The following is a 25,536-nucleotide window of genomic DNA, read 5'->3' as shown; positions in this document are numbered from 1 at the left end:
AACATGCAAAGCGTGCTGTTTGCACTAAGTTTTAGCATTTTTATGTTTTTTTGACTTGGTAAACATGCAAACATTTCTTTTTCATTTTTTATTTTGTACTGAAACTATTACCGGTAGGTATGAGACTTTTAAACTACTGTATACTGTAAATAGTGACCCTTTAAATAAATAAATGTTGCTTGCGCTCAGTGAGGCTGTCCAATGAGGCTGCCCTTCTTGCATCTATCTTTGTTGGGAGAGGAGATATTCTTTATTATTAATGCTCCATTAGACCACAGGAGGAAAGATGATACACAGATCTATTGTGCTGTTCATGACAAAGAAATTCCATATTGTATATTATAGAACTACACAGTTGCTGTAGACCGATACTCAATTCTCAAAAATTGAAGTGACCCAATTATTTTGGTTTCAGAATTAGAGGGTATTATATCAATTTGCGTTCATTTTACTTGATATAATCCAACTAAATACTAGTACGTGACAAGCTTTGTTTCACAGGAGATTAATCAAAACCTGTTTTCTCAAGCACAAAGAAAAAAAACTGAAATAGGTCAAACAAACTTGGATTGGTTTAAGACTTTTATTATTGTATTTAAGTAATCCTGATAGAATTTGTTAACATTGCTCTAGGTTCATATTTCATTTAATCAAGTGTACTATCAGTCATTGTAGATGTGATCTGAACTCAAGCCAATACAAAAAAAAAAAACCTGGGACTGGAAATGAATGCTGATCATTAGTAAACTGATAGAACCACATAAGTCTGAGCAGGCTGAATAAGACAACATGACTTTCAACCTCAGTTTTTCAACCTATGTAAATATCATACAAATGCTGGTGCTGTTTGTTTTTTCGGTCCTTCTGTACAGAGAGTATGGCTGTGGCGGATTTAACCCCTCCCACTTGCAACACAATTTCTTTGGTGATAACAATATCAGGACATCTGTCTATGTATTCTAATTCACTGATGGGAACTGACTTTTTACAGTAGGAGCGGCCTGTTATTCTTTTTCTATTGACTGGGACTGTCCTTGCAAAGGAAACTGTCTGCCACCTGGTTCCATTAGCAGGCCTGAGAATACATACATTACATCATTGGCTTTGATTCTTATCTGGTGCACCAGTTATTTATAAACTGGGTGGTTCCAATCTGTTTTTGAGAGGTACCTTATAAAAGTTTACCACAGTAAAAGCACAGCAAAGTGTAATAAGGGGCAGTGAAAGCATGGTGAAGCATAGATAAGCATTGTAAAGAATTGCTATCTATGGCAAAACATACAAATAAACACATCAGAGTAAACTACAATAAATGCATAGTATAATCTTTGGAAAACTACAGTGCAAAAATACCACTATGAGGGTTAGTCCAAACATAAATAATACCATCACAATACTGATTTTACACCTGCAGCTGCAGCTGTGGTGTTGCTAAACCCATACTGGTTTCTTCTGTTGGTTACTTGCAGGGACTCTGGAGTTTGCCTTCACTTTTCCATAAAGCGCTCTGGCATACCCCTGTAATAAATGGACTCGAGGATGAAGCTGCAGTAATCCTGAAAGTTGAAAGGACCTATGGGCCTGAATAACACAGCTGTATTAAAACCGGTAAACCAGCATTAATCAGTGACTTCTTTCCATAGTATTTTTTATTGTATTAAGTTATGTTTATGAGGGAGGCAAAAAGCATACCACATGCCTTGTATGCAATGCATAACCTGTAACAACGCTTCTAAAAATTTTAGAAAGGATGTGCTTTTTACACAGAAAACCAGCAGGAAAAAGAAAGCTGTATTAAGACCCGCCAACTAATTTACAACTAACTGCCATCCAATTCAGTGATTAGAACCATGACCTCGCATTAATCTATATGCAGGCACACCAGTCACAGATCTGTTTTAGCTGCCGTTTGATCACCACTGTATTTGCATTGTAGGACATGCAGAGGTTTTTTTTTTTTTTTTTTTATTACGTATAATGAATATATGGCTCTTCGTCCAGAAACCAAGGACACTGTTGTGTTTCTTTCTACTTTCAAAAGTGGAGACCTGAGGAGATTAAATATGCCTGCAGTTTTATTTTGCTGCTTGTTTTCCAGGAATGATGGATTTAATGAGTCCAAGAGGGTACAGATTGCTGCTGTGCTGCCAGGGCTGAGACAGTTTTCACAGCAGTTAGTAAAGTCATGCACACCTGAGTGTTAACAAAGAAAGACCCACAAGAGGACCCACACCAAAATATCTCAGCTAAGACTTATTATCCCCCTGCCTCCCCTTGCATTTTTATTTTGAAGACTAAGCTTTCCATCAGTCTTAAAAAAAACGTTACAGGAAGCAGGAAATTTCGCTCCCACATTCCTGGGTATGAAGGGATTAATAGCACCTCATTTCCACCACTGTCACACATATGAATATGATCTAGGTATCGCCGATCATTTCTGAATTACTTACGTCCCCTCTGGCATTACAAGAAGTGGCAAAATATAAAAAGTACATCTAATTCTGACTCAAGAGCAACAGAAACATGAGAACATGCTAAAGGTGGAAAAAACATCATTGCGAACGAAAGTTCTAGAGATAATTACAAGGTTTCGTTTACGTGGTTGACAGAAGGCTGTCTGGGGAGATCTGCATTTAACCTCTCAAAATACACTAAGGGGAAAAATAAATGATTCCTCTCACCTCTTCCTTCGTTTCCTCAAACGAAGCCCGAGAGCCTCTGGCATTCAGTCTGCCGGTGGCAGCTGTGGATCTGGCCTCATCCTGCTGGCCGAAGAGCTCCTCGACGGTCTTGGCGTCAATCTGGTAGGTGTGCTGCCGAGCTGTCAGCGTCCAGATGTTGGGTTTGCCGCGGACCTGCTCCTCGGGGATGGTCTTCCAGAAGAAGCTCCGGACACGTTTCTTCTTGTAATTGTCCTGAGTGTGGTTGACCCGGGGGAGGGGGCGGGGGTGGAGGGGGGTGGGGGTGGAGGTGGAGGTGGGGGTGGAGGTGGTGGTGGAGGTGGAGGAGGAGGAGGAGGGGGAGGAGGTGGGGCTACTGGGGAACTCTCAGAGACAGGGGTCGATGTAGGCAGTTGCCCAGGCATCAATCCATTTGCAACAGATTCTCCATCCTGGTGTTCTTTATCATTGACCAAAGACAGGCAATTTATAACATGCATTTTATTGCCCACCAAAAAAGGGCTGGCTAAGGGAGGGGAGGGGCCTAGGAGAGAGAGGGGGTTTACAGGTGCAGAGAACTCCCTTCAAGATGCAGTCATGGTAGTCACTCCAGCAGCTGTGCTTGTGAGGGGCTCCTATTCAACTTCCCATGCGCCTGGTCCTGGAGCATCTTAGTAAACTGTAGCAAAGACAAACAAAAATGTTTACAAGGGAGGATACCACAGTGATGCATGTTGTCCAATATGCTCAACGTGTTTGAGAAACTGACTAAACAAATGGGAGATTGTAAAATGCAAGCAGTGCCCTTCAAACCATGAATATTCATTGACACAAATCGGTTTCAAAGAACAAAAGGCTCAATGTGAAAACATCTCATGCGGTCAACAATCATAATATTAATTAGTGCATTTATACAAACATTCCTTTGAATATTGATAAAACATGTACAGTTTGTATTGAATGGTCAGTTAACATTAATTGAAATTGCTCGTTTTGAATACACTCGGATGAACTGTGCAAACAGCTGAATTTTCTCACAACTACAGTATGTATTAAGGGTATGCAGTACACCTGAACACTTGAATTAGTGCTGCGTTACTGTTAGAAGAATTATGTCTAAATATAAAGACATGCAACATTACTAGAAACATTGCTATGAATGAGAAATGAGTGACTTACTTTTTGAATTACACCTACTGTACAAGTGTGGGGACAGTATAAGGACGTATAGCAGAGGGCTTGGGTTTTATGTCAAGTCCAAACATTGCTAAAAGACAAATTCTTTGTGTCAAGGTCACAGAACAAAACTGATGAGATGATAGTGCTCTGTTTACCAAACAAAGGATTAAATAACGCTGACACACCTTATATCAAACAGCCAACATACAGGCTTTCGTGACAATCACATCAGTTATTAATGCCAGTTCTTTGGGGAGTCAGGGGGTTACATGACATCACCATCTGTTTACTTACCTATAGTGCACTGCATCTGTTACTGTGAGTCGACTTTCAGAACCTTATGTTAAGTGATAATTCTGCCTCTGCAGTATAGTTCTCTGTATAATACAAATACAGACTAATGTATTATTCTGTTTATGCAGGGACCTATCTGTTTTATAAGTAGAGAACGAGCTGGGTATACAGCCCTGCCTGATCCAGGGCACATCCCTGACTTTATTGAAATTCATATTGGTAGGACTTGAATGCACATTTTTACTATAGATGTAAACAAGGAACGTTTTTCACTTTCTTGCACGAGACACCTTTTTTACGTTTTTATAAGAATTCAAGAAATCACCCTCCTTGCTCCAGAAACACATTCAAATCATATAAACTACTTAAATGGCTTCCCCTAGTAACTTGTTCTGTTTGTGAGAAATTATTTTTTAATTGCCACACCAATTTTGTATTCCACAGCCCCCTGCTCAGGTTCTGTTCCAGACGGTGTTACTTGGGAAGTTTTTGTGAGCGCAGCTTTGGATGTCTCCTGAAGCCCAGGCTAAGTTCTCGACTCTCTAACTGGCTGCTCTGCAGGGGACATCCTGCAAAAGCACAATTGTAATCCGTATGAAGTACCTCGTTTTGTTTCCTGCTGTGTTTTAGTGCTGGTCAACTCCAGGATGACGGGATATTCTTTTAGTTTTGGTCTTTGGGGAAGTTAAACCCTGTTCCAGTTTTTCATGACATTAAACAGAATTGTTTTTTTCTGCAGACAAACTCTACAAATCTGAATTTTTTTGGACTAAATCTAGTTCAAAGAGAAAGGGGCCACTACATCCAGATAGTTATTTTCTTTCACGTGGAGGTTCAGGGACAAAAAAAACAATGAACTGATAAAGAAATACCCGCACTCTCCACTAAAAAAACTGTCCGAAGCACTTAAAAGTACAATTAATATTCCTTTATTATTTCATTTTTGATTAAAAAAAAACTTTTATATCCATCCCAATTCGGAATGGAGCTGCAGACGTGTTTCGTCAAACTGCCTTCCTCAGTATACTGAGGAAGGCATTCCAATCAGGGTGGATATAAAAGATTTGGACTAAATCTACCAATCATTATTCAGATGATTGCCGCAGAGCAATCAAAAGTCAGTAGCCACAGTGAAATCACCCACATTAACACAGACACCCTGCTGCATGTTCAGGACAATTGGAATCAGCAGATTACAGGTTGTTTACATACAGCAGGTGAAGATATTGAACAGCTCAACTGCTGTTGGTCCTGTTTGCATGACATCTGAATATCCCTGTATAAATATATAGTAACATCACCACTTATGTGAACACAAACACTTCATAATATCACAAACTAGCAAACCTTGCATCATAAAATTACCAAAACATTTATTTTACCAGAAGTTTCTTTTTTTTTAAAGAAGTAAAATGTTAAAATAAATGAATCAATAAAAAGCTAACAAACCTATGAGGGTAAAGTAAGAAAGGACATACGTTGCACTAACACCTGCTTTCTTTTCATTTTTGCAGTCTTCATTAGAATAACAGTCAAATGCATGCCTGCGTGTCTATATTTAGAGATGGGGAACAGCTCTGTTGAATTTCAGCAAATTTAACAAATAAAATCAATCATTTAACAACAAAAGAGGCTGGTTTCACAGACCCTGATTAGCACTAATCCTGGATTACTGTATCTAATGTTATCTCATGTAAGTGTGACAGGATAGCCGAATGATAACGTCTCCAGACCAGACAGCTGACAGAGACACACGCAGGCAGGTACTACGAGTGCATAGAGAGCTGGTGTGCCATTTAAAAAAATAAAATAAAATAAATATTTAAACAAAACCAGTGCTCGCAGAGCGAACTAAAAGTTAAACAAAAACAAGTCACGCACACAAATATCTTAAAAGCAATTGCTTATTTTACTTTTTACTTTCGCTCACGTTCCTCCTTGCAAACCCCCGCCCTAAACACAAACATACAGGATTTATACACACGTGGCCATCTCCGAATTAACAACCAATGAATTCATTTGGAGACGCCACATTCTGCACAGGGTTTTAGTGGGATTGGGCTATAACTCCCCCCATGCTGCCAATAACAAAGATAACACTCTGTCTTTTTAAATAAACACAAAATACACTTAAATCATACAATACATTAAATCACCTGTTTAAATAAACAAACAATACATTTTAAATCATAACACATTTCCAATAAACCCCAAGCAACACACCACATTTATCAGCAGGGCTTTGCCCTGCCCACTGTTTACACACAGGGCTTTCCTGCCCTGCCACACTAAGGTAGTCAAAGACTAGTGTTAATCGGGGTCTGTGAAAGTAGCCATAGATCTTGTGACCAACACAAGCAGATGGATCTAGCTGGAAAAACAGTCCCAGGTCACACCATTTGTTTTTCTTTATACCATACTTTTTTCTCTGTGTAACCTTAGACTGCTTGAGTTCCAAATGGACCTCTGTGACACCTTGATGTGGCTGTTGCCATTCAGAACCTATTGAATCTTTCAATTAAGCCGTGTATAAAAATAAATTTGTTCAATAAGAAAGACCCTGACTGTAAAAAATCTAGTTTATTTTTGTTTGTATTGAGGTGGTTGATGGAGTAACGACCCCAAAACGACCCATCATTGATCTTTTGGTTGGACAGACCCCTGAACAACAATACTGTATTCAACAATCTGAATTTGTCTTTTCAATATCAATATGTATATTGCTCAGTAAACTCAGATTATTGGCCTACACAGCTCACAATGTTCTACTATTTTTAGAGCTCATAATATGTAAGATTATAATAATTTGCGAAATACCATCTTTTGCTAAGAATTCTGTCTGGGGCCTGAGCCATTATTCAACAAGCGCTCTCTATTCCCCTACACAGTTCCATGTTAAAAATAGCAGACATCTGCATCTGAAACAGCTTTAGCACATACAGATCCTGATGCACCTGATCTAATCCCCTGAATCAAAAGTAGGTCAATAGCAGGGCCAACCTATCCCGTCAGCATGCATAGATTAAACTGGTATACGTAAAGAACATTTTCACAGCATACACAAAAAAAAACACATACACACACACAAAAAAAAAAAATAGTACAATGTGATTTGGAATAAGGAAAACACTTCAGAGTAATTAGGTCAGAACAAGAACTGGGACTTCCTGGTAATGCCAACGATGATTACTCCTCAGTGCCCTGATGAGATGAAAACAGAAAATCACACCATGCAACACCTAGCTGAGGAAGCCCCGCCCAGTAAGGCAAGCATTTGCCATCTCTATAGAGATCTCTGGTTAATAGTAAGAATGCCCTATTGTTCCAGCAACACATAACAAAACAGAAATTTAACACAAAGACACTTGATCCTTTGCTGCCGTTTCAAATGCGTCTCTGTGGTCAAAGCAAGGCATCAGATTTCAAAAAGTAGGCAGCACTCCAAGGCATATTTGTGTGAATCCTGGCTGTCATGCAGACATTTATTCCAATCAGAAAAGATTTCATGCAGCAAAATAATTTCTTTCGAAAACCGTATAGCTTTATGTTGTCTGATCAGAACAGTTCTTGCATAACCTACACAAATTTTGTCTTTAAAAGCATTGCCTACAAGGTATTAATTTTATTCAACAGTGGGGTACAGCAGAATCTTACCATAACACAGACCTATGAACCATGTGTTGCTTACGGAGGGCTTGATGCTTTAGACCCCTATTGATTTTGTAGGGCAACAGTCCCACGGGGGAAAGGTCATGGCATGGTTGTAATGGTAAGCAATTCGTCATCCAATTTATAAATATGGAAGCAAAGTAAATTCCCTTCACAATAGCATGTATCTCTGTGGTACTGCAATGCTGTAACAATTGATGTGGTCTTCTGCTGTTTCAAATAATGTGAAAGTTACATTACTTTCCTGGTGAATCTCAGAGATCTCTCTGAATTTCAAGGGTTTTTTTTTTTTTTTTTTTTCAGATGTTTCATAATAACCGAGTTACGCCCGCTAAACCGCCCTTACAAAACAGAGAACTGTTTCATTGCTGGAGATTTCAGGGATCTGTGGAAACAGGAAGCTCAATAGAAGTGTTCTGTGTTCACTAAACAAGTTTTCTAGTCACACCTTCATTGATAAATTATAAAGGAGGATGCAATGAGTGGTCTAAAGCCAGAATTGTGCACTAAACCAGTAGAGCCCTAAATTCAGATCTGCTTTACTATACCTGAGAGCTTTACTTTAATCACTTACTGTACAGCAGGCTGCATTTTCAAAGCAGTGTCCAAACAGATTTTGGATACCAATAATGGCAATGACAGACTTTTTGACAAATTACCCATTTGGAAATTTGTCTCATAATTAATTCCCAATATTAAAATTACAGGAAGCGCAGAATGCAGTTTCTACTCAAGATCTCTTTAGGTGCAAAGACTTTTTACATAATGTTTTCATTATTCCCCCATTCTCCAAATGGCAGCAAACACCAAGTTCCCCAAGCACCATTACATAGACTAAGACTACCGTGGGCAACACAGCATCAAATCAATCGTTTCGCTCTCTATTATAACAGTCTGAACTGCAATTCTTCTGTTAACAAACCTCTATTACCTCAATCTCATTAAAAGCATTGATATATTTCTCCAGTTGTGTTTTTTCCTTGCACTGCTTGCCCAGTATCACTGTCTCCAAGAAAAAGTAGTTAACAGGCTTCATAAAGTGCTTTTCTGATTAAGTCTTGTCCTTTACATCACTAAGACCCCTTTTCCCCAGCCTTTTTTCAATCTCAATGTCTCCTTATATTTAAGCTACATTAGGTACAATGTAATTCAGTGCATTATATCTAGGTAATTAATATCATCTGGTACTGATTATATTATTCTGCAATACCTTGATAAACAAATCAGAGAAAAACTGTGACACGCCACGGCAAGATTACTTAATTTGCCAAAATCACATATTTGTTTTTGCAACCGTGTTGCTGTACAAAAAGCATATCACCACAAAATGCCCTTTCCCGCTATTAATGCTGGTAATACAAATGTCTGCCTTACAGGAGCGAATTACTGGCAGAAATCAGAGTCCCCTAATGATAAACTGGGCTCCTCCATAATGAGGCCTCACTTGCCATTGAAATCCCAATAGAGCAAAATGTTGTGTCTTGCTGGCATCTGCTATTGTCTTTCCCTAAGTGTATTTTTGCAATACCCAAATTCAATGCTCATTAAAAAACAAGTTAAGCTCTGCTAAGATTAAGATCTTTAGCTTTTATAATGATATATAATGACACACTCATGTGTTAATGCCTAGAGGATTACAGTAGATAGGGTCTATGCAAATCAATGACAACAGAATACCAAAATCTCGCTTGCGAAGGTAAGCAACATTTAGCCGCTCTTACTCAAACTAAACAGCAAGGATTTTTTATTACTATTTGCAAACACACAAACCATAGTAGACATGAATATGAGATTGAGAATAATAACCTTAAGTAAAAGAGTAATTACGTGTACTTGTTTTATACAGGTATATCCCATCATTTAAAAGTAGGTGATACTAAGCATACTTAATACTGAAATACAGTTAAATAATCAAATGTGCAACCCTATTGAAGTATAATGTACCTATCAGTGCCAAGCTTTTATATGTGAATCAATGCTAGAAATTATCACCAGGGTAATTCCAAGCACCAAAATACAAAATGCTTTCTGTCTCAATATATGTGAACAAGTCCTTTGGGGAGAATAACATGGATTAATGGATAATGATTTAAACAGATGTTTCAGGATTACTGTAAATTTGTTTATATATTTTCCCTTGGAATACCCCCAAAATACTTTTACTAGTCATTGCTTTCTGTTCAAGCACTAATGCACAAAGACGTTGACACTTTAGCTCCTCTCTGGTTACGATGCTGAAAAAAAATCCTGCCACACCTCCAGATAGGAACACCTTTCTCAAATCCATCCATCCATCCACTATCTGTAACCGCTTAATCCTATAGAGGGTCACCGTGAGCCGGAGCCTGACCCGGCAGACACAGGGCACAAGACAGGACCACACCCTGGACGGGATGTCAGTCCATAGCAGGGCAACCCACTCAAACACGGGGAGAACATGCAAACTCCACACAGACAGACAGAGGCCAAAATCAAACCCAGAACCCTGGAGCTGTGAGGCAACTGCGCTAACCACCGCACCACCGTGCCACCCCCTTTCTTAAATACCAAGTAAAAAGTTGACACTGCTCAAATAAACATCCTGAAGGAGGCATGACCACGTGAATTCAAGACACATTTAAACCTGTTATTTTCTAGACAATAGATCAAATGTTTTTGCTTGATGGGATGAATCGTCAAGGTTTCTGCAAGCCTGGGTTCTGTATTACTAGAAAATGATGTCATCATGCACTCCATTCTCAGATCGGAGATCCTCAGGGACTATATTCAAATTATATTTAAATCTACATAGTTAAATAGTACATAGTTTAGTCAGAACACAGTCCCATACCTAGCATTCAAATGCAATGTCAAAGCAGCAAAGTGAGTACAACACACCACTGACCAGAAACAGTAGCAAAAGAAAAAGTAATTTGCACAGAGGAAGAGGGTGCTTGGAAGCAAGCATATGGTTCTGTAAAATATGGATACAAATCCATTCTTGAAATTGCCATCAAGCTTAAAGATATGATTTGAATATTGAAGGTCTCTTTCTCAACATGCTGGTTAGTTCCAGACAGATATGGGGTGTGGCAGGATCTTTTTTCACCATCCTGACCAAAACAGGAACTAAAGTGTGAAAATCTCCATTATTAAAATTAAAAACTGCTGGTACTGTTTCAATTCTACAAATACAGAACACTACATAAAGGAGATACGGATTAAGCAAACAAAAAACGTTTTAAATGTTTCTTTTTTTTTTTTAAATAAACTTTAAACCTGCATGACAATGAGTACATGTTTTCCCTATAATGATATATGACATTTACAGTATATAAAAACAGCTCATAGCAAATAATATGGATTATATAATTAGGTCTATAGTCCACTGAATGTCTTTTGCAAATGTACAAAGCCCATTCTAGAAACTAGAAAAAGGGAGAAATCAACAAAAAAACAGAAGGGAGACCGCATCAAAACAAGGACAACAACTCAGGTAAGACAACCATTAAATGTATTTATCTAAATGCTAGAAGTATCAGAAACAAAATTCTAGAATTTGAAGCTACTGCACTAACAAGTAACTATGATGTGATAGGTGTTACAGAAACTTGGTTGTCTGAGAGTAATGGGGACGAATATAATATTTGTGGGTATACACTGTATAGGAAAGACAGGCAGGACAGAAGAGGAGGAGGGGTAGCGCTATACATAAGAAACAAAGTCTTGAAGCCCAGGTGTTAAACCTGGACAAAGAAAATAAAGCAGAATCAATATGGGTCAGAATAACGGACAAAAATTCAAAGGGCATAATAATAGGATCATGCTATAGACTGCCAGATTCAGACGGTGAGCTAAATAATCTGTTATACAATGACATTAGAAATGCGTCTAGCAAAGGACAAGCCATACTAATGGGGGATTTCAACTTCCCCCATATAAAATGGGAAAACCCGGTGGGGAGCATGACGGATGAAATTGAAATGGTGGAAATGACAAATGACTGCTTCCTAACACAATTTGTCAAGGCACAGACTAGAGGGGAGGCATGCCTTGATTTAGTCTTTTCAAATAACGGAGACAGAATAACTAAAACAGAGGTCAGAGAACCACTAGCAAACTCAGACCACAACATGGTCTCATTTGAAATATTTTTTAAAACCCCCAAAGTAATGACTAAAGCTAAGGTTTACAATTTTAGAAAAGCAAACTATGAAGGTATGAAACAGAGACTAACAGAAGTAGATTGAAGTAAAATAGAGAAAACATCCACAGAAAAAGGATGGCTGTTCTTCAAAAATGTAGTACTAGAGGCGCAAAACAATTACATCCCTAAAGTAGACAAATCTAAATGTAAAACTAAATTGCCAAAATGGCTTAATAGATCAATTTAAAAAAAATATTCAGTGAAAAAAAGGCACTTTACAGAGCGTTAAAAAGGGACCAAAAAGAAAGTACACAGAAAGAGTACACAGAACTGCAAATGCAAGTCAAAAAGGAAGTTAGAAAGGCCAAGAGAGAAATAGAAATGAACACTGCTAAGGGGGCTAAAACCAATTCCAAAATGTTTTTCCAATATTACAACAGCAAAAGAACATTCAAAGAGGACGTTAAATGTCTAAGAGATACAAATGGCAAAATTGTAGATGAAGAAAAAAAAATAGCAAATATACTAAATGATTACTTTTCACAAGTTTTTACAAAGGAGGATACGGACAACATGCCCCACATGTCATCCAGTTCCTATCCAGTTTTAAATAACTTTAGCATAACCGAGGCAGAAGTGTTAAAGGGACTAGTAGCTCTTAAAATAAACAAATCCCCTGGGCCAGATGAGATCCTCCCAATAGTACTCAAAGAAATGAAACAAGTTATTTACAAACCGCTAACCAAGATCATGCAACAGTCTCTTGATACAGGTATGGTACCGACAGAGTGGAAAATTGCAAATGTAATACCAATCCACAAAAAGGGAAACAAAACTGAACCAGGTAACTACAGACCAGTAAGCCTGACTTCTATTATAAGCAAACTTATGGAAACTATAATAAGATCCAAAATGGAAAATTACCTATATGGTAACAGGGTCCTGGGAGACAGTCAACATGGTTTTAGGAAAGGGAGATCGTGTCTAACTAACTTGAGGATGCAACATCGATAATGGATAACTGCAAAGCATATGACATGGTTTATTTAGATTTCCAGAAAGCTTTTGACAAAGTCCCACACAAAAGATTAATTCTCAAACTAAACGCAGTAGGGATTCAAGGAAACACATGTACATGGATTAGGGAGTGGTTAACTGGTAGAAAACAGAAAGTACTGATTAGAGGAGAAACCTCAGAATGGAGTGTGGTAACCAGTGGTGTACCACAGGGATAAGTATTAGGTCCTCTGCTATTCCTAATCTACATTAATGATTTAGATTCTGGTATAGTAAGCAAACTTGTTAAATTTGCAGATGACACAAAAATAGGAGGAGTGGCAAACACTGTTCAAAATGATCTCGACAAGATTCAGAACTGGGCAGACACATGACACATGGCAAATGACATTTCATAGAGAAAAGTGTAAGGTACTGCATGCAGAAAATAAAAATGTGCACTATAAATATCATATGGGAGATACTGAAATTAGAGAAGGACTCTATGAAAAAGACCTAGGAGTTTTTGTTGACTCAGAAATGTCTTCATCTAGACAATGTGGGGAAGCTATAAAAAAGGCCAACAAGATGCTCGGATACATTGTGAAAAGTGTTGAACTTAAATCAAGGGAAGTAATGTTAAAACTGTACAATACATTAGTAAGACCTCATCTTGAATATTGTGTTCAGTTCTGGTCACCTCGCTATAAAAAAGATATTGCTGCTCTAGAAAGAGTGCAAAGAAGAGCGACCAGAATTATTCCAGGTTTAAAAGGCATGTCATATGCAGACAGGCTAAAAGAATTGAATCTGTTCAGTCTTAAACAAAGAAGACTACGTGGCGACCTAATTCAAGCATTCAAAATTCTAAAAGGTATTGACAGTGTCGACCCAAGGGACTTTTTCGACCTGAAAAAAGAAACAAGGACCAGGGGTCACAAATGGAGATTAGACAGAGGGGCATTCAGAACAGAAAATAGGAGACATTTTTTTACACAGAGAATCGTGAGGGTCTGGAATCAACTCCCCAGTAATGTTGTTGAAGCTGACACCATGGGATCCTTCAAGAAGCTGCTTGATGAGATTCTGGGATCAATAAGCTACTAACAACCAAATGAGCAAGATGGGCCAAATGGCCTCCTCTCGTTTGTAACCTTTCTTATGTTCTTATGTTCTTATAGTTAAAATGAAACATGCATTGCTCATTTCCAGAGGCTTTTTCCAGAGAGCAATAGAGTGGATAACTATTAACAGTTTGTAGCCAGGTTGGTGATAGATATCTTTATTACTGACATTCAGTCACATGTACTTTTTCATAACAAGCTAACAATTGTAAGTGTTCTGTCTATTAGACGGAGTGATTTCATGAATGAAATGAATATGACCCTAAAACCTGAAAAGGCTCAAATGTCCATGTGGGTGGAGCCTGTGATGTAATCCAGGATATGATAATATGGGTCCTTTTCACAAAAGTTTAACTTGCGAGTTATTTATTTACTGTTCAGATAAATACAACGTTTGGTATTCAGGGCATTGAAACATTGATATATGGTTCAAGAAGCCGACATCATTAAAGAAAGGTCTTTAAATAACTCTGCCTAACATCTTTGCGAATAAGGCTTCCTAATCCTTCTCCACTCAACCATAGCTGTGGTAAAACATCCAGTATAGTTAATCCTACATGTTCAGTCAAGTGTGCCAGCTCCAGCACCACAATTTAAGAGGGAAAGACAAGCAGGCAAAAGTGATGAAAAAAGTTAAAAAAAATATCTGTATAACTGGAAAAACTACAGCTACATGATGCAGACGCTGTGGAAATAACAGGTAATTCTATGGACGAAAGTCTAATCTATAGTAATTCTTGAAAAAAATAAGGTAGCAAATTTTCCATTGTAAACTCCAGTGAGAAAGAAAAGTTTCCTGCATGGTTCTCAATTATTTCTAACAGTATGCATCTTGGAATTATTTTTTTCAGCTGCAGAAAGGTTTTATTTTACCCAAGTACTTTACTAATAGCTGTGAGATTATGCTCCTTTCTTCTTAACCTTTTCCTTATAAATAGCTGGAATTTAGAAATTGGGTCAAACAAAGGGTTACTTTTTTTTTTATTTCTTTCAGTTTTCTTTCTTTTTTTTTTTTTTTACTATTTAATCCTGTCTGTCACCATTACCGTTTTTAAAACCCTAGAGAAATTGGCCTGTTCAGAAAAGTAACCGAATCCTTTCAATTATTGAAAGCTTCACATTTCTCTAAAAATGTGCACTCCACTTTTACCCTGCTTAGAATTTGTTCTTAAAACCTCTTGAACAAACCTGCCACTTCAAAGTTTTGAGGGGCTTTGTCACGTCCCATTGTATTCCCATCCAATTCTCATTTTGGCGTTTAACATGGTTAAATCATTAAGGTAAACACAATGCCGCACCTGTTCAGCAGACACACAGCTGCTACACACAGAGAGAGAGAGAGAGAGAGAGAGAGAGAGAGAGAGAGAGAGAGGGGAGAGAGGGAGAGAGAGAGAGAGAGATAATACAAGTTTGCATGAACTGTAAATTACAATGGAGTTATTTATGTACGAAATACAATTCCCTTTGGAAAATCTTTTAAATGTCATTTAATTTAATTTCCATGGTGAATAAACATATAGAACCATCTTGCATTTTTGTTTCAGTCTTCATCCAAATGAAAGTAAAATTTAAAATCCAGTAAAAAAAAAAAAAAAAAAATGAATGAAAGATGTTAAAGATCCTACAAAAGGGTGAAAGGGGTGGTGCTGCTACATGAATTTTGCAAGCAGTCTGTTGGAAAACATGGATCGAGAATTGATTAGCAGTTTCCTACGCATGTGGACTGGCAGAGCTATACTGGTGTTCTTTTCTGAAAAGAGACTAATATTGCAGATAGCAGACTGTTTGGTTCAAATTGCATGTACTGCTAACAATTGATAGAGACCTTGTGTCTACAAGCTTCTTGCCCAGCATTGACTGCAAGCTAACAAGATAACAATGCTGTGGACCAGAGAAGGCCAGGCTCTAAGACTTTTGGAATGCAAAGCATAAAAGAGCTAAAAGGCTCCTGTACCTGGGACCAGACTCCCTGCATATTTCAATAAACCTAACAACTGATTGAAGAAAAGGACTCTGTGCATTTTCTTGAATCTACTTACTCACCATCCATTTTTTTAAAGTTACTTCACAGTCACTATTGCCAGCTTTAATAAGGACACTGTCAGCACCTGACATCCTTCATTCTTTCAGGCAGGGTTAAACAGAGAATTAAGATTATGTCAATCACAATACAAATTGTCCATATAGTGCAAAGCACTATATAAGCACTGAGAAAAACTACAGACGTATTAGTCCAGTTTTATCTTTCTGTAAAAAAAAATGTAAGCCAAAGTGTTTGTCAACTGGACTAAGAAGGTTTTATTATTGTGTGTTTTATGCTACAGAAGAATTTGAAGGATACAATTGTTTGGTGGTGTTATTGAAGGATGAGACCAACTGGAATAACCAACATGTTGTCCTGTCAAAACCATGACAAATTAAAAAAATAAATGAAGCATAGCCAGTTGCATTACTATATGCAAATTCACTCCTAACTTACAACAATAGTCGATCCTAATGCCTGAATGCAGGATAGTGGTGGTTTTGTAGTGTGCACAAATAAGTAATTTACCATTAGCCAAGCAGTCACATTAATACACAGTATGGCTTCAGCAGCTTTGGTTCCGGCTTATTTAAATAAGTTAAAAAAAAAAAAATAAAAGGAAAGGAAAGTTGTCCCAAAGGTTAAATGCTTTTCAGACAGTCGGTACTGGGTATGCTTCCAAACAACCAAAACCAAAGGACCGTTCCACTCATTCTCACACTTCGAATGTGAGCGTCACTCTGTGCAAATCTGTATTATGTAACCTGCTGGGATTCCAGCTCTTGCCTTGAAGTCATCAAGGTTGGAGCCCTAGCCCTCCCACACTGCTTAAAACTCTTTGAGCTGATTGTGCCTTCAGGCTATGATGAGTTCCATTCTGAATTAACTTTTCTTTTCTTGCTGTTCATGCTGGATTGACAGCGCTGGAAACCAGTGTCCTCCTTTTTTTCCCACACACAGCAGGGCTAGCACAAGCTAAGGCAATGTAAGTGCCTCCAAATTGCCCCGTGGGTCTGTCTCTAGCCTGCCCTGGAGGCAGGCCCGGCGCAAGGATTTTTGCCGCCCTCCCTTTTCACTCTTTTATATATATTATATACAGTGCCTTTAGAAAGTCTACACCCCCTTACAAAATTTTCACCTTTTGTTGCCTTATAGCCTGGAATTAAAATGCATTAAAATAGTTTTTTTTCATTTATCTACACATCCTACCCCACAACATCCAAGTGAAAAAAATATTCTAGAAATTTGCAGAAAATTAATTAAAAATAAAAACTGAAATAGCTTGGTTGGATAAGTGTCCAATCCTAAATTAGCTCTGGTCTAACCAATCGCCTTCAAAATCACACACCAAGTTAAGTGGCCTCCACTGTTAAATTGTAGTGATTCACATGATTTTAGGATAAATTCAGCAGTTCCTGTAGGTTCCCTCTGCTGGGTAGTGCATTTCGCAGCAAAGACTCAAACATGAGCACCAAGGCGCTTTCAAAAGAATTCAGGGACAAAGTTGTTGAAAGGCACAGATCAGGGGATGGGTATAAAAAAATATCAAAGGCCTTGAATATCCCTTGGAGCACGGTCAAGACGGTTAATAAGAAGTGGAAGGTGTATGGCACCACCAAGACCCTACCTGGATCAAGCCGTCCCTCCAAACTGGATGACCGAGCAAGAAGGAGACTGATCACAGAGGCTACCAAGAGACCAATGGCAACTTTGCAAGAGCTACAGGCTTTTATGGCCAAGACTGGTCAAAGTGTGCATGTGACAACAATATCCCAAGCACTCCACAAACCTGGCCTGTATGGTAGGGTGGCAAGAAGGAAGCCTTTACTCAAGAAAGCCCACCTTGAATCCCATTTGAAGTATGCAAAAAAACACTCAGGAGATTCTGTAGCCACGTGGCAAAAAGTTTTGTGGTCTGACAAAACTAAAATGGAATTTTTTGGCCTAAATGCAAAACGTTATGTTTGGCGCAAACCCAACACAGTGCAACAGCCAAAGAACACCATCCCTACTGTGATGCATGGTGGTGGCAGCATCATGTTATGGGGATGTTTCTCATCGGCAGGGACTGGGGCACTTGTCAGGATAGAAAGGGAAATGAATGCAGCAAAGTACAGAGAAGTCCTTGCTGCCCTTTGCAAGAAAGCTGAAACTGGGACAGAAGTTCACCTTTCAGCATGACAACAACCCAAAGCACACAGCCAACGCTACACTGCAGTAGCTAAGGAACAAAAAGGTAAATGTCCTTGAGTGGCCCAGTCAGAGCCCCGACCTAAATCAATCGAAAATGTGTGGCATGACTTGAAAATTGCTGTCCATCAACACTACCCAAGGAACTTGACAGAGCTTGAACAGTTTTTGTAAAGAAGAATGGTCAAATATTGCCAAATCTAGGTGTGCAAAGTTGGTAGAGACCTATCTCAACAGACTCCACCAAGTATTAACTCGGGGGGGGGGGGGGGGGGGGGTGGAGACTTATCCAAATATGATCTTTCAGTTTTGTATTTTTAATATATAACTTTTTTCCCCCTTAACAGTGTGGAGTATGGTGTGTAGATAAGTTGAAAAAAATCCTCATTTAAATGCATGAAACTCTGAGGCACTGTGACGGAAATACAATGAGTTCTGGTGTTAAATCTTCCTCCCGACCTGTGAGGGCGCTAAAGAACGAGAGGAGAAGTATCTGCAAGGGCTGGCCTGACAGTTCGTTTCCGGGACCGGGAAGTGGGTCAGCGTGGAAAGAAGCGAGACTCTGTTGTAAGACCGTATTGACCTGAAAGGTAAACGAGGGGAGGCTGCAAGTAATAAGGCAGCTGCAACCGTTTACCTAGATGTCACGTGGGATTACATATAGGGGCCAGGGTAGCGCTGATCTTTTCCTTCGTTTGGGTTAACGTTAGGAGAGAATGACTGAGGGAAGAGCTCTCAGAGAGTATTTGAGAAACGTGTTGTGTGTTATTTTCTGTCTGTCTGTAATTGTCTGTCTTTGTCGCACTAGTAGACAGTTAACGCACACCTCCGGAGCTGTCGAAAGGAAAGCACTATCGGGAGCACCACTGCACTGAGCACCTGCATGTTTTCGATCACCCAGGACTGGTGACTGCGCCGTTGTTTTTGTTCGGGACTGTGCCCTTGTTTTCATTATCCCCGTGCTTTACACATTGTTGTGTATTGCCGGGGATTTATTATTTGACGGTCGCCAGACCTGGAAAAAGAGCAATAAAGCACTTGTTCACTGAACCACCGTTGTCTGTTCATCACTCCTGCACCGCATCACTGCTACAGCTGTTCCCCTTACCAGCCACTTTGCCACAGGCACTGACACAACAAAATGTGAAAAAAGTTCAAGGGGGTGTAGACTTTCTATAGGCACTGTATATTGTAATGAAGTGCTGTGTTGGAAGTGAAACAAGTCTAAGGGAGACCAGATGGGATTCCAAATTTGCTGCTGTTAATTACTGCACTAAATAAAATAAAATAACAGCGAATCACTGTTTGGGTCAGGGTTCACACCCAATCAATAAATAAAAACAACTCCCTCACTCTGTGCTTCCTCTCACTTCTTCTTTTTCTTTTCTCCAACACTCGTTCTCTGTTCTTTCAACTCACTCTGGGCTCTTTCACTGCTTCACAGATAGGCACTCGCTTTAATCCTTTAGCTCTGTCCCTTAAGGCCTCATTCCAGTGGAATCTACACACGTTCTCCCACTCGCAGCTCGCCTCCCCCCCTGCTTATGGCCTCAGGGGAGGGTCTCGGCCATCACACACACACACACACACACACACACACACACACACACACACACACACACACACACACCACACACACGCGCATACACACACACACACACACACTAACGGTGTGCCCCATACCCTTACAATACACAAACACTAAACAAGACACGACAAACAAGACAACACAAGACAAAAACAATGCCTGGAAAAAGTACAAGCAAATTTCTTGTCAAATCTAGTGACCAAGGGCTGACTTGGCGAGATTTGTTGTCAAAAGCAACTCAGCCTCAATCGAGCCCTTCACAATCGACCAGTGAAAGCAATGAAACAAGCAATTTCTTTCTGATCGATTTTTCATCTTCACCTATGGATCAACAATTAACAACTCTGAAGTTGGTTTTTAAAAACTCGCCGTTCCACCAGCAGAAGAAAAAACTCTAGGACCTTACTTCCGTAGAAGTTTTGGGCACCATCTTGGACAACTTCAAAGCACGGCTTCCAGAAGAGAAACTAACTAGGATATGTGAATACATCAAGCTGTTTCTAAAACTAAAATCGTGTACAAAATAGCAGTGACTCAGTCTACTTTGGCACTTTAATTATGCTATGAGGATCATACCACAAGGCCAATCCTTTATTTAATTTCTTCTCATCTAGCTTCATCTGTTAAAGATCTACTGCACCACGTTACCATAACAGCCAGTTGTTAATCCAACCTTGCCTTCTGGTCCCACCTCCTAGACAGTTGGAATGGTATATCTTTCTTCTATGAAGAGCATCTTACTGATCCCAATGATATCCAGCTTTTTTTACTGACTCTTCCCCTTCCTTTGGTTTTGAAGGATACTTGGCTGGCCAGTAGTTCTATGGAGCATGGCCTTCTGAATTTGACCACTTGCCCATGCCAGAACGCTCTTCTGCCCTGTACAAAATATACCCCATTAGTGTAGCAATAGCTCTATGGGGTCAATCATGGAAATCCAAATCAACCTTGTTTCACTGTGAGAACCCAAGCCACCATGTCAATCATAAATAAAGGCCGCTCAAAGTCTCTTGATATTATGAAATTCATGAGGCGAATAACTTGGAAGTGCAATAACAATCCATGCTTCTCACACAACTGGTAAAAAGCAATGATCTAGCTGATGCTTTACCATGCTTTCAGATCCAACACTTCAAGAAACTGGCTATAATCGTTGATCATTCTTTCATGAGATTTTTGTACGCCCCCTGTTCTCGTCTTTGTTTTTCACAGACAGGTATCCTGTTGTCCAAGTTTTTCCTCTCTTTTCTGTTTCATCACCGCTATCGTCAATACATTAGATGAGAATTGCTAAAGCAGCAGCATCCCCGGACAGCAACATGTTGTATTTACATGAAGCTGCTGGTAATACTGCCAGCAATATTGCTATTAAAAGTTACCAAGTGAAGAATACAACGAGAGAGCAGATTAGTCTCCATGCCAATCCAATCTATAGACATTACTTACTTCAGAGTCTTAAAAAAAGATTCCCATTGCCAGTTGTGTGGTGGAATACTGTTCATGTCTATGGAAAGCTACACTGAGGTGAAAGGCCTGCTATAACAACACCACTGCACTACCTACTCACTCACCCATTTGAGGACACAAAGTATATGCATACAAGTAGTCTAGAGCAGTAGACTTCAATAAAAAAAATCAATATTCATTTTCTCTCCAGAGTTTTACTTTGTAAATTTTAATATATTATCTCTGCTGTTTTATATTCAGTGAAGACATTAACCCAAGAACCAGAGCTAAAAATATTCAAATAGAGCTCTGTACTATATACTTGTCTTTATGTGGGCACACAAACTTTCTATTCTGCAGCTGGAGCACATCCCTCTATTGCCAAGGCTCCTTGAATACATTTTTCATGTATTTATTTTTCCAAGCAAATTCTGCAATACTACATGCAAAGTGTCTACACTGGCAATTAACCCAATTTCAGGGATTCACACTGCCGAGCAAGCCAAAACTGGGTCACAGATACCACCCACTGCAGTCCTTTAAACTCACCAGACAAAGCTGAATCGTGAATATGTTAGACCAATCAACCACTGCAGTATGGTAACTGCAATATACTCTGGTAAAGGCATGGCAAAGTAAAACTACAGTGAATGCATGACAGAGGGGAGATGGATGACATTTTATGTATGTATCCAAGGGTACATCATAGGCATCTGTTAAGGACACAACAAAAAAGGCAGGTTGGCATTCTGTACATTATAGATGGGGCTGTGGAGTCAGTGCATGATTTCACAGCTCTTGTGGACTACACCCACAGCATCTGGTCCCTTGCTATTACATGGGCAGGCCCCACAAGTCTGCTGTGTACACACAACACCATGCACTTGTTCTTTAAATGCAATCACACAGTAAGCAACAAGCAACGTTGCAGTGCCACAATACTTCAAGTTTACACTGTTGCCTGCTCCAGTGAAGGATATACTGTATGCATGCTCACACCTCACTCTATTAAGACAATACAGACAATCATCTGTTACTCGCATACATCTCAGATTATTCAACATTATAACGCAGCAGCCCAAAAATACAGACACAAATATTCCCCATTGTTGGTAACTGGTGCTCAGTAGTGTCTAAACAGGGGCACACAAGTCACAGCAGGCTGCAGAGAAATCTGAAACGCATATGAAAATGAAGCTTTCCGAGTCACCTTCGTGTCACGCGCTGGCCCAGTTGCTCTGGATTCAATTACAGCAGTCTCCTGTATGGATGTTTCAGAAACAGCACCACTTGAGCAGAAAAGTATTAAAAATCAACATGTTTTTGTAGTTACAGTACTTTATACCAACAATAAAGCAGTGTGTTCTTTACATTGATAATGGATGCTCTTTGGTCTTCAAGATTCCTGCCAATTAATAGCACACCTATGTCCCCTTTAGGTTATTAGATATACAATGACTCAATACGACATGACAGGGTGCGTCATTGTGAGCTTTGCCCAGTCACCCATGTACTGTGTATATGCATATAGACCTATCTTAGCAACCAAACGCCAATGCACAATAACAATTGCTCTGTGTAGTTTTGCATTATGCCTCTTTCTCATTCCCCATCCATCAGCTGCTTCAGGTAAAGGCAATGAAGTGCACTCATGATGAGGTCTCTTGGTAGCCATGAAAACCCAGACACAGCAGAGAGACAACAGAATGTAAAATGCATTGAGAATCTGACTAAACCACGCCCTGATTCTGACCATCACATGGGTAAGGAGATGATGTAAACTAAACACCAAGATCCACTTCAATTTGTATTGTGATAGTACTTGTACTGATATATTTACGTAATTGCCACCAGTAGAGATAACAAAAAAAATAAATATCCTATATAGATAATAAATATCCTATATGAAGATGTTCATTTTAATTGAGTTATAGAGTATCTGCTCCTGTATAAACATCAACGACTCGCTGGAAACCTATTTCACATGTTGTACACAGCTTTTTGGCCACAGGTCTAAATGTATATTAGTCATAAGGTCCAGGGCATATTTTTTTCATTTTTAAATTTAACTTCTGCAAAAATGTTAAAACACAAAAAGAAATACAGATTTATCAAATGGCACAAAAAACAGAGATAGAGAGCACACAGTAGCATATTTTACTTTAGTTCCTCTACAAATACATTCATATTTTAGTATTTTACTACAGGTGGCATAGGGGGCAAAACATTGTACTGCATAACTTTGGAACACAACCACGTTCCCATGCCATAAATAATGTTTTTAAATGAACATTGTGTCCATGCGGTAGGCCTATGTAAGTAAATGCACAAATCACATGCAAACATACAATCACAGTACGGTATATGACAAAAAAATACTTCAGTGTATAGCGTGTACAACTATAGCCTGAGGCTTGATCAGAGTTCCAGCAGCAAATGCAGCTCAACTGAGTGGTGGCAGCATATACATGCTTCTTGACACCCCCACACTTCTAACAGGAGAGCTTTTACATACATAAACACTTAGTTTGTCCACTAGCCTACTGTAATTGATTACCTCGCTTTATCAAGTTTAATCACTAATTTATTTAGGCAAACAACGGAGAAGCGACGCTTTAGCGCCCACTAGTCGTTTCTATGCCTATGCTGCAACGGCAGCCGGAGACGCCACAGGTTGCGATGCTGGTTTCACGAAAGCAAATTCTATTTGACCCGTCGTGACTGAGAAGGCTTCCGATTACTGGTTAGACTACTTCACAGCATTTTTATGCCCAGTTTAACATCACAACAATCACTCTAGTGTGCCGAGTTAGTTTCTTTATTTCTTGACCGAAGAATTAGCCTCTATACCATTTAAATGTTTTTACTTCAGAACGCGGCAAGCAAGGGTTTAACAGAACAATAAAGCAACAGGATGCTATTAATCAAAACAATAAACTCTGATCAATAAAAAAGTACTGGCACAGATGACTAAATAATGGGTTTCAATCAATAAGCTCCAACTCATTTTTATAATGCTAAGCTAACAGCCCCTACACATCTAAAACACACTCAAAGCTTATGCAAGCTATATTTTCTTAAGGATGTGGTCATTTCAGTCAAAGGTTTGGTTCTACTTTCTTTTATCCTTGTGTGTGTGTGTGTGTGTGTGTGTGTGTGTGTGTGTATGTATATATATATATATATATATATATATATATATATATATATATATATATATATATATATATACATACACACACATGCATTCATATGCTGCACCCTTGTGCACCACGTTATTGTAAAACAAAAAATAGCAAAAAAGGTAAGACAGTCCAGGGAATAGCATTATTATGCAGCATTATAAAATAAGGTCAGAGCATCAATTAAACAAATACCAACTTTAATTCATTATAATAGATCTTTAGGTTCGTTTTTCATCTAAACAATAACCCATTCGATATTGGAATGTGAAGGGTTCTGTGATTTAAATTTGTTATAATTACCAGCTACACACCGCAATTATTATTTTTCTCATCCCATAATACTACAGTCAGGCGTCAATCTGAACAATATATCCAGAAAAAACTTCAATACATACAACTTCACAATGGTTGACCCAAATCATGTCACATTACATGTAATTGTCAACTGTGAAGAATTAATTGATAATTTTCATATATATATATATATATATATATATAAATAGGGTAAGTAATACTATATATATAATAATATCTCTAATATTATATAAATACACCCCAGTATATATCTATATATATATTTCAAGGGCAATCATACCAGTCCAGAGGCTCATGTGTGGAAACATGAAAGTATCCTTGGTTTTCTCCATGCAGATCGAAGTAATTAACATCGGTTTTAATAGGTGTATATTCCTTATTGTCCCGTCCTCCAGCTGATAGGTTCTGCAATACTGCGGCGCTCCTTACACAGGCAAGGATGAAAAAAGCAGCAGCAAGCTGTATAACCGCGCCTGCGCATACACCAAAGGACACAGCTGACACAGGTAAAGTGCTGTCTCCGGCTCCACCCTGCAGCGGTCAGGGTCACATTTTCAGCGTCATTCAGAAAGGAAGTACAGTTAAAGAGACACAAACAAACAATTTCAACAAACATCGCTCAACTGTCATTGAGTTGAATCACATGAAGCTTTGATAGTCCTTTTGAGTTTTATGTTTTGAAAAATATTCCGATCCCTCGTCACCAGTGCAACCCCCACACTTCTTTTTTAAGTACATTTT

General features: G+C 38.9%; 1 protein-coding gene across 1 annotated transcript in view; it reads right to left on the bottom strand.

Annotated features, from left to right (window-relative positions):
* Nucleotides 1–25,258, bottom strand: part of LOC121321503 (FH2 domain-containing protein 1-like) — a 39,122-nt gene extending 13,864 nt beyond the window's left edge. Inside the window, 4 exon segments of the mRNA XM_041260488.1 lie at nucleotides 2,682–2,907; nucleotides 2,909–2,956; nucleotides 2,958–3,339; nucleotides 25,076–25,258. Of these exon segments, the coding sequence (XP_041116422.1) occupies nucleotides 2,682–2,907; nucleotides 2,909–2,956; nucleotides 2,958–3,160 (477 nt within the window). The 5' untranslated portion in view covers nucleotides 3,161–3,339; nucleotides 25,076–25,258.
* Between the last annotated feature and the right edge of the window lie 278 nt (nucleotides 25,259–25,536).

Source organism: Polyodon spathula, chromosome 1 (assembly GCF_017654505.1).
Source record: "Polyodon spathula isolate WHYD16114869_AA chromosome 1, ASM1765450v1, whole genome shotgun sequence".
NCBI classification, from domain to species: Eukaryota; Metazoa; Chordata; class Actinopteri; order Acipenseriformes; family Polyodontidae; genus Polyodon; species Polyodon spathula.
The sequence above is the reverse complement of the archived record's forward strand: the minus strand, read 5'-3'. Positions and strand labels throughout refer to the sequence as shown.